The sequence below is a fragment of the Balaenoptera physalus genome (assembly GCF_965194825.1).
Source record: "Balaenoptera physalus genome assembly, chromosome: 4".
Lineage (NCBI taxonomy): Eukaryota > Metazoa > Chordata > Mammalia > Artiodactyla > Balaenopteridae > Balaenoptera > Balaenoptera physalus.
Window position 1 is genome coordinate 131,778,449 of NC_138891.1, and position 10,844 is coordinate 131,789,292.

A 10,844-nucleotide genomic window follows, 5' to 3' on the forward strand; every position below is an offset into this window, starting at 1 on the left:
TAGGTGAAGAAAGATGTGGAGAAAAGCATACATAATCTAAAAAAGCTGAAATCTTTTTGGCGATGAAAATTTGGGGAAAGATCTTGATTTACATCATTAATTTGAACAACTAGTGAAAAATCACAAACCCGTTCTCTGAAATCAATTATAAGCTGCCTTGGACTAATACCTCTGCTTTTGCTGATGAAGCTGTTTCACTGTACATATTTATGAGAGGCTATAAATTAAACCACAAGCTCTCGAATGGACAGTTATAAATGGCTGTCTAATTGTCAGTTTAAACACACTCCATTCTAAATCAAAGTCATCATTTTCTCTTCTTAAATCTCTTTCAGTTATAGGAAGAGATGCTTAGAATTGTGGAAAGAATTTTAAGACTGAAATCAAAAGTCTTATGTTGAATTATCTGTTTCTATTCAATCACCTATTAATTACATGATCTAAATAAAGTAATGTTAAACATAGAATATTGATCACTATTCTTAGTTAAACTTTGCCGCCCCCCCCCCCAAAGATATATTCAAGATGTAACCAGCCCCTTCATACCTGTGGATGTGACTTTATTTGAAAATTGGGTCTTTTGCAGACTTAACCATCTTGAGATGAAGTCAAGATCTTTAGGGTGGGCCCTAATTCAGTGCTATTATTTAATGACTGTTGTCCCAATAAGGGGAAATTTGGACACAGAGACAGGCATTTATAGAAGAAAGTGTAGAAACACAGAGGGAGAACACCATGTGATGATGCAGGGAGAGATTGGAGCTATACAGCTGCAAACAAGGGACGCCAACAGCTGCCAGCACATCACCAGAAACTAGGAAGAGGCAAGAAACAATTTTCCTGCAGGTTTCAGAGGGAGTGTGGTCTTGCTGACACCTTGATTTTGGATTTCTAGCCTCCAAAACTGTGAAAAAATAAATTTCTCTTGTTTTAAGACACCCAAGCACTGGTACATTTTTACAGCAGTCCTAGGAAATTAATACAATCACCTACTGTGTCTTATGCACCATAAGATACTAATTTGCTTGCATGAATGTGTGTGTAGTGTAGGGTAGGTTTATTTTAAAACTATTTTAAAATAAAAATTATCATCAGATTTGATTAATTAAAAATATATCAAAAAAGTTAAGAAACTTGCCTTATATCATACAATTAGTCAGTAGTAAAGAGAGGATATAAATCCAAGTCTCTTTGCTCACAGACCCATATTTTCCCCAATATTCTAACTACTTTTTAGAGTTGTTTGAATATTTTTTATACTTTTAAAAAGAAACTTTTTATACTTCACTTCCTATGTTTTGAAGTATTATGAAAATCAAACAATAAAAAATATATAAAACACCTTGCAAAATATCTCACACATAGTAGGTCAGAAATTTTAATTACCTCCCCCTTTCTCACTAATCAGTTCTTTTATGCAACAGATATTTATCGAGCTCATGTTATGGTTCAGAACAGCTTAATCTCAAAAGCACCTGCAAAGGGCTTCCCTTCAGTCTTTGGTTTTCCTTTAGTTCAATCATCTTTCAAATAATTATATATAAATCTTCAGGTAAATAAAGACCAATAATCTCTCTCATCGTTATCCTATTATGGCTTATGAGAAAGAAAAATAAAACACAGTCACATATTATAAACAGTCTAGGAAAATCTTTGTCAAATCAGTGTTCTCCCTTCTTGCTGAACTCTGAGTTACCTCAGGTGGTCAGAGCAGCATCTGAATTTTGATGGAAATAGAAAGACTTGAAAGAAGAACAAACATTAGGGTTGTATTAGGATTCTAAAGTCCCAAAGCACCAGTCTTTTTTATTTTTCAATAGAAGCCTGATAATTGATATCCTTCATAGCAAAAGGGGTGGCAACAGCTGTATATATAGCCTCCCTAACTAGAACCATAGTCATAGTCTCCAAGGCCATATCCTAAGCCCTAAGCAAAGCCAACACAGGCACAGCCATAGCTCAGGCCACTGTAGTAGTTGCTAGGGTTGGAGATATATATATATATATATATATATATATATATATATATATATATATATATATATAATATGAATGTTGTTTTTCAGGTATGAATTTTATTATCTGCCCAGAGACTCTTATATACCTCAGAAAAGGGTGTGACAACAAAAACAGACTTGCATAATTCTCATTCCATGGCTCAATGACATGAAAAAAAAATCTCATTAATCTTTTGTCTTCTAAATTTAGGACTGTCGGCACAGATTCCAAGGAAATGCTCTGTGTCTATGCTGACAATGAATGTGGTATCATCGAAGACTACACATAAGATGACTGCCGTCTATAAAAACATCTAGCCAGGTATCATATCTCATTGCTATTCAAAATAATGGGTACACTCTTCACTGAATGAAGTCAATATCATAGGAAACCATAGTAAATTTTCCAGTTTTTAAGACTGAAAAAATGTTGGTGATGCTTGTTCAAAATCCCCATGTATGCCACTTTTCCACTTCACTCTACTCCATTAAGAGTTTGAACAATTTATTTTTTTCCTACTAAAATTGAGTTGCTTAAAAGTTTGGCCATAATCAAGTTTCTCCTCTTTTTATAAAAAAATTGTGGTATTATTTTTCTCAATACACTTACTAGTATTTTCCCAAAGGCCTGACAGTGAATTTTGCATTGAATGCCCATTCAATTTACTTGATTTGTTGGGGTCATATGAGAATTCAGCACAATTTCTTTTTTTTTTTTTCTTACTTTATTTTATTTTATTTTTTTAAACATCCTCTGCACAATTTCTTTTTTAACACTTGATCTTCAGTTTACAAAATCAGCAAAGGAAACATGACGAAAAAATCGTCCTAACACAACACTCTTGTTTAGATACTTTAGGAAAATGTAAATGGAATGGTGTGTCCATTTACCTTTATGTGGTATTTGTCTGGGACTTGTTGGATATGTTTGTGTGAAACGAAATACAAATCAGTGAAAAAAATCAGTGTCATTAAGGATAATTAGGTTTCCTCTGATAGTTGTCTACTTATTGGACCACAGCTCCAAATTTCATTTTATAATAAAAGCATCAAGGAGACAAGGATTTGAATTATTTAGTGGATATTAATTATTAGTACAAGAAAGATAATACAAAACCACAGTTTTATTGCTGATGGGTCAACAGGAAACATTTTTATATTCAAACTACAAAATGTGAATTTATTTATTTTTGGCTGCGTTGGGTCTTTGTTGCGGTGCGTGGGCTTCTCATTGCGGTGGCTTCTCTTGCTGTGGAGCACGGACTCTAGGCGTGCGGGTTTCAGTAGTTGTGGCACACAGGCTCAGTAGTTGCGGCTCTCGGGCTCTAGAGTGCAGGCTCAGTAGTTGTGGTGCGTGGGCTCAGTTGCTCCGTGGCATGTGGGAGTCTCCCCGACCAGGGCTCGAACCCGTGTCCCCTGCATTGGCAGACAGATTCTTAACCACTGCACCACCAGGGAAGCCCTCAAAATGTGAATTTAAATTATGCATCAGTTATTTCACAAATGAAATGAATGTCCTTTTTTCCTTAAATGGTAGACGTGTCAACATTATAAAACTTCATCTATCTAAGACATCTGTAAGTAAGCCCTCAAATCTTTGACCTTTTGATCCTCTAATGTGAAATGTCCTAAAAAAGACACCAATTACATCACTTCCTGCAGGAACTCTCAGACACAGGATTAACCCAAGGTGAAACACATATGATAAAGAGCAAACCTCTTTGACCTACTAGGAAATCTAGAGATCAGAATTTTCATTTTTAAAGGTAGCAGAATTTCATTTGAAAGACATACTTAGTACAAAATTTTTTAAACATCTATGTATTTTTCTGAATAAGCTACACCAAAAAGGCTTTTGCAAAATAATTTATTTATAAAAATTAGTAATTTGAAAACACTTTCACATGCATATCTTCCTCTGATCCTATCAATAACTCTCTGATTTTTGCTGAGAAATATTATTTTCTTCTTTTTATAAATATACTTTGCTTTTGGAAGTAGAATTTTGCAACTTCATAATCATTTATGAAAGGCCTTAGCCTTAAGGTTTTCTTAAAGTTATATAAGCAAACAAAGAGGCTTTAGTTTGATTTATATCACTTCACTCCTGATTCAAATTATCTGAAGGGAATATATCAAAAATCAACTTTTAAGAATCAAAATATTCAGTTAAAAATACAATTTGGTTTCTAAACAGGATGTTGGAAATCAATTGTCAATGCCTTGCCCATTCTTCAGCTAGTACTTTAGTTCTGTCATTCGAGATCCTATTCAGTAACTTATTTGGATCACAAAATTCTATTATATATATATATTTTTAAACAAATATTAATTAAGCACCTCTCTGTGTTGGGTAGTATATTAATACAAGGGGTTCATACAGACCCTGACCTCAAAGCCTGCAGTATAATAGAGATACTAATTGTCCATCCCACCAATCCACAATTACTATGAAAGGCACTAACAAAAATGTTTCATATTTCTCCAATCCAGGAAATAAACATGGAATAGTTTGTTTTTAGATCGAAATTCACTGTCTTAATAAAAAAGGTACAATTTTATTTCACAACAATTTGACACACTTAACTATTAATTTAAGAAACAGCATACATTTTTCAGCGTCTAAACGTTAAGAGAAAATGCTTGTTTATTTTATTAAAGGTGATTTCCTTATCTTTGTACTTGAAAGAAAACAATCAGCAGTAACATGAAGTCTGGTTGAATAATGAGAAATTATTTTGCCAGTTTTATTTCCAATTTTACTTTAGTAAAAAAATTAAAAGTAAATGACTTGCAAATTCACCAGGAACCCAGTTTCCGCAATAAGCATATGAATGCTAAAATTAAGTTTCAGACAAATGTCTCCAAAAGCTCATCAAATAACCATCTTGTAGAAAAAGGCACTTAAACAAGAAACCATAATATAAACGGAACAGTTTTATTTCCATCTTTATGAAGAACTTGTTTGAAATAAACACTTCATGAACTACCCAGAGCAACATGATGAGAAACTTCAGTTTATTATTTTGTCTTTTAATGTAATTGTCATATCAGATCTCCCCAGATCTTCTTCCAAGTGTACCAAGTCATTGTACTAACTTTTAGACAACATGCTCTTTGAGAGTGCAAAGCATCTGAAAGCTACCACAGAAAAGTTGTTCATGGGAAGAGGATGAGGGTAGAAAGTGATATCAAGCATTGCTATAACATAAGAAATAGAAAAGATCTTGGATACCATCGAAAACAGTGATTTACCAAGAAAGTTTTGACTAATAGAAAGTCTGAGGATTTAAACAAATCTATTAAAACAAATTATCTAAGAGTATATCCCAGGAAACTAAACTGGTAAATGCACTCCAGGAGTTTTAAATTTAGACAGTCCTAATGCTTACTTTTGAGAAAAAAATACCTTTTAAGAAGAAAGACCCTCACTCTATAGGTAGGGAAACAGGAAAGCCAATTAAATCAATTAACTTTTCAAGGAAACAGAGTAGACTTGTATGCATATATATGTATATATATGAAATATAAAATGTATTTCTTTTAAGATAAAATTGACCTGATTATATATAAAGAACATTAGAAATTTGAAAATTCATTGTTGTGTACAGGAATGTTTTTAATGCACCCTTTGTACCTTTCATATTACTATAAATATTATTTTGTATCAGCTTAATGTTTTATTTTAAAAATGTTTTCTTTGATCACCATAGATTTACTGTGCCATAATAAACCTGAGAGTAGAAACCATGACTATTGGAATAAAGTTTGCAATGTTATCATTTTTTAAGTAATAGAAATAATAGTGTGCAGATGATTTTACAAAAATGAAATCACACACAAAATACACTGGAAACAAATGAGAGATGGGACACGTGAAATTATACAGGAGTTTAGTCCATCTTATTCTCCCATATCCTCAAGACTCAAAACAATGCTCAGGACATGGAGACATGAAGTGAACCTTTGTTGAGTCAAATTCATTATTGAATCAAACATTGTTGAGTCAAAACACCAATTCAGAGAAAAGGAGGGTAACATCCTGATTGAAATCCCATATACCCATTAGAAATGTTCTAAAATGAATTGGTACAGCCATGCTCCCTATGCCAGTTAAATATGTTCATTTAAAAATTTAAAATACAGGTTACACTTGGTCACAGCAGATGTTAGTGACTAAATAAAAATGAATGAACCCTTGATTCAATGGAAAGATTCCAGATTCTTCCAGAGGAAGAAACTAGTTCCTTTGGAGCAGGAAGCCAAAAAATTATTAATACTTTCTAAACATCAAGAAAAATGTTCACATCACTGAAACATATGAGTAACAGCATGGGAATAGAAAGAGTCTGAGGATCTACAAGTTTTTAGTATAAGCCAGAAAAGCCATATCCTCCATAGCATGATGGGCAGTAGCAGCCGTATCTGTTGCCTCCATGGCTACAGCCATGGCCCAGTCTGCAGAAGCTGCTGCATCCGCAGCCATGGCCATAGCCCAGGCCACCAAAGCCTCCACAGCCGAAGCCCAGGCCTTTGCAATAGTTGGCATAGTAGCTCATGGTGTCAAGTATTAGAGATCTGATTTGGCGCTGAAGAGGAATTTCCTGAGTGTGACCATCTCTAGCTTCCCCAAATGGTTTTATACCCTCAGTAGTGCAAGTGGTAAACAATGACAGGTGATATTATTTCCTTATAAGAGAATAATGTAAAGTCTTAAAATTACTTGAAATTGTTCTTTTCTTACTTACCAAAGGGTCCAAATTTTTGTTAAAGGAATTTTAGTAATAATTATTATTTTTTAATGAGTTTGCATTCCTAAAAACAGAATGTTTCCAAGATGAAAAATGATTATAGCCCCTTCAGAGGCCATACTGCGCTGGTGTTCTAGTTAAAATTGTCTAATCTGGTTGATAGCTTCCAGTGGTTCTATAATTACATAACAGATTGCTTCTCTTATTCCATTGTCTTAGCTACTGATCATTTCCAGAACCCAAGACCTTTTATCCATGGTGGTCAGGGCATAGTCACAAAGTCATTAGTGATTTCCAGATAGTCAAATTAAAAAACACAAAACCAAAACCAAAAACAACCTTCTTGGTTTTTTATTTTGTTTTTTGTTAGTTATTTGGTTTGTTTGAAACTTCCTTGGCATTTGCCCTCCTCACCCATTCATTCTTCTTTTAAAGCTTTCTTCCCTTATTTTCTATGGCAAATGTTCAATTAGCTTTCTCTCTCAATTTCTTATTAGTCTTCTTCCCAATTTCTTATTCCTTTATTAATTCTAAAACTGCCCCTTTTCCTCCATATTCAATGTATACACTTTTCCCATGGAATTTCAATAAATATTGTGTTTAATAACGGTGCTTATACCGATTACTCTCAAAAGGCTTCTCTAAATATCAGCTCCATCAATTTGACTATTTACTGGATATGTCCCATTTGAATTGCATTCAAATTTCATATTTAGTAGTAAATTCATTTTTTTCTCACAAAACTGCCTCTTGTCTGTATATTAGTCATTCAAATCACATACCAGAATATGATCTTGGAATTAATTCTCTTTCATATTTTATGAATATCTTCCCTACTCAGTGCATATTGCACCATAGCAACTCAACCATGTACATGATAATTCATTAATATTCATGTCTGTTCATTGTTTTCACTTAATTCAGTCCTCCACCACTTTTTCCTGGATTAATGTAAGAGCCTCCCAACCAGTCACACTTCCCCAAGGCAGGGCCCTCATCTGATCTGTTCTCCATACTGAGTCCAAATGAACATTCTGAAACACAAATCTGATCATTTCATTTTTCAGCCATTATACCTAAGTCATTAAGGAAAAGATTATACTCCTAAATTCACAAACAAGGTGTTTCATCACCAAACATTTTTCTCTATCCTTGTCTCTAACAATCTACCATATGTTTCCCTTTATTCCATACATAAATAACAAAGATATTATTAATCAACTGCATGCTTTTGAGACTTTACAGGAGCTGCTCCTTCATTCTGTAATCTTCTTTTATACTTATTTACCCATCTTATTCCAACCCACCCTTCAAAAGATAGGTCAAGTGGCACCTGCTCCAAGGACATCCCAAGCTACTTCTACCTCTGCCTGATTTAGAAAATCCTTCAGAGTGCTGCCAAATGCCCTGGATAAAAGTCTGTCTTTGCATTTCATCAGATTTTAGTATACCAATTTGTTTACTTCCTTTTCCATTACATTATTTACTCCTTCAGGGCAAGAACACTTATTATAATCATATTTTATACTTTTGTGAATGGAATGGAGTAGGCAATATATTGTTAGTTGAGTGAATAAATTATTAAATGAACAGATCCATAGAAAACAAATAGCAAATATCTCTAACAGTCTCATCCACAAATTCAGAGGTGCAAGAAGTGTTCATGTATACAAAGTATATAATAAAAACAACAAAAATGATTATCAAAGCATTCAACTAATAGCTTGCCCCTCCAGAAGCAGAAGAAAACTTTAACAAAATACTTCATATTAAATTAAATATTAAAAAATTAAATGTAAAAGAGATAAGAAGAAATAAAATGAGTTGAAAAACAGGAAAGGAATTTTTAAAAAGATAAAATCATATCGGAAGGAGGACCAAGTTCCAAGATGCATAAAGAAGTTTGGATTTAGATGAAAACAAAAGATTCCATTGAGGAAAACCAGGAAAATAATAAAAACAATGAATATGTGGCTAAAAAAGAAATAAAAAGAGTTGGAAAGAAAGTGGATAAAATGGGAGATAGGCAGCAACCCAACTTACATATAAGGAGAGTTTATGAAAAAAGAAAAAATGGAAGACAGTACTATTCAAAGTTATAATCTAAGTAGAAATTTCAAAATTAAAAGAAACCCTCAATGTACATATTTTTTTTAACATCTTTATTGAAGTATAATTGCTTTACAATGGTATGTTACTTTCTGCTTTATAACAAAGTGAATCAGTTATACATATACATATGTTCTCATATCTCTTCCCTCTTGCATCTCCCTCCCTCCCACCTTCCCTATCCCACCCCTCTAGGTGGTCACAAAGCACTGAGCTGATCTCCCTGGGCTATGCGGCTGCTTCCCACTAGCTATCTATTTTACATTTGGTAGTGTATATATGTCCATGACACTCTCTCACCCTGTCACATCTCACCCCACCCTCTCCCCATATCCTCAAGTCCATTCTTTAGTAGATCTGTGTCTTTATTCCCATCTTGCTACTAGGTTCTTCATGACCTTTTTTTTTTTTTTTTCCTTAGATTCCATATATATGTGTTAGCATACTGTATTTGTTTTTCTCTTTCTGACTTACTTCACTCTGTACGACAGACTCTAACTCCATCCACCTCATTACAAATACCTCCATTTCATTTCTTTTTATGGCTGAGTAATATTCCATTGGATATATGTGCCCCATCTGCTTTATCCATTCATCTGATGATGGACACTTAGGTTGCTTCCATGTTCTGGCTATTGTAAATAGAGCTGCAATGAACATGTTGGTACATGAGTCTTTTTGAATTATGGTTTTCTCAGGATATATGTCCAGTAGTGGGATTGCTGGGTAGTATGGTAGTTCTATTTGTAGTTTTTTAAGGAACCTCCATACTGTTCTCCATAGTGGCTGTATCAATTTACATTCCCACCAACAGTGCAAGAGTGTTCCCTTTACTCCACACCCTCTCCAGCATTTATTGTTTCTAGATTTTTTGATGATGGCCATTCTGACCAGTGTGAGATGATATCTCATTGTAGTTTTGATTTGCATTTCTCTAATGATTAAGGATGTTGAGAAGTCTTTCATGTGTTTGTTGGCAATCTGTATATCTTCTTTGGAGAAATGTCTATTTAGGTCTTCTGCCCATTTTTGGATTGGGTTGTTCTTTTTTTGTTATTAAGCTGCATGGGCTGCTTGTAAATCTTAGTTAATCCTTTGTCAGTTGCTTCATTTGCAAATATTTTCTCCCATTCTGAGGGTTGTCTTTTGGTCCTGTTTATGGTTTCCTTTGCTGTGCAAAAGCTTTTAAGTTTCATTAGGTCCCATTTGTTTATTTGTGTTTTTATTTCCATTTCTCTAGGAGCTGTGTCAAAAAGGATCTTGCTGCGATTTATGTCATACAGTGTTCTGCCTATGTTTTCCTCTAAGAGTTTGATAGTGTCTGGCTTTACACTTAGGTCTTTAATCCATTTTGAGTTTATTTTTGTGTACGGTGTTAGGGAGTGTTCTAATTTCATAGTTTTACATGTACCTGTCCAATTTTCCCAGCACCACTTATTGAAGAGGCTGTCTTTTCTCCACTGTATATGCTTGCCTCCTTTATCAAAGATAAGGTGACCATATGTGTGTGGGTTTATCTCTGGGCTTTCTATCCTGTTCCATTGATCTATATTTCTGTTTTTGTGCCAGTACCAAACTGTCTTGATTACTGTAGCTTTGTAATATAGTCTGAAGTCAGGGAGCCTGATTCCTCCAGCTCCATTTTTCGTTCTCAAGATTGCTTTGGCTATTCGGGGTCTTTTGTGTTTCCATACAAATTGTGAAATTTTTTGTTCTAGTTGTGTGAAAAATGCCAGTGGTAGTTTGATAGGGATTGCATTGAATCTGTAGATTGCTTTGGGTAGTAGAGTCATTTTCACAATGTTGATTCTTCCAATCCAAGAACATGGTATATCTCTCCATCTATTTGTATCATCTTTAATTTCTTTCATCAGTGTCCTATAATTTTCTGCATACAGGTCTTTTGTCTCCTTAGGTAGGTTTATTCCTAGATATTTTATTCTTTTTGTTGCAATGGTAAATGGGAGAGTTTTCTTAATTTCACTTT

At 34.0% G+C, this 10,844-nt stretch overlaps 1 protein-coding gene across 1 annotated transcript; it reads right to left on the bottom strand.

Annotated features, from left to right (window-relative positions):
• Positions 1-2,031: 2,031 nt before the first annotated feature.
• Positions 2,032-9,883, bottom strand: LOC309660122 (keratin-associated protein 19-4-like). The gene has a single exon (XM_082460664.1). It carries the CDS (start codon positions 6,554-6,556, stop codon positions 6,365-6,367), a length of 192 nt encoding a protein of 63 aa, XP_082316790.1. The 5' UTR covers positions 6,557-9,883; the 3' UTR covers positions 2,032-6,364.
• Positions 9,884-10,844: the final 961 nt, after the last annotated feature.

Bases quoted from the DNA above. Each gene is read 5' to 3' on its own strand.
- LOC309660122 (XM_082460664.1), bottom strand. From the start codon at position 6,556: ATGAGCTACTATGCCAACTATTGCAAAGGCCTGGGCTTCGGCTGTGGA.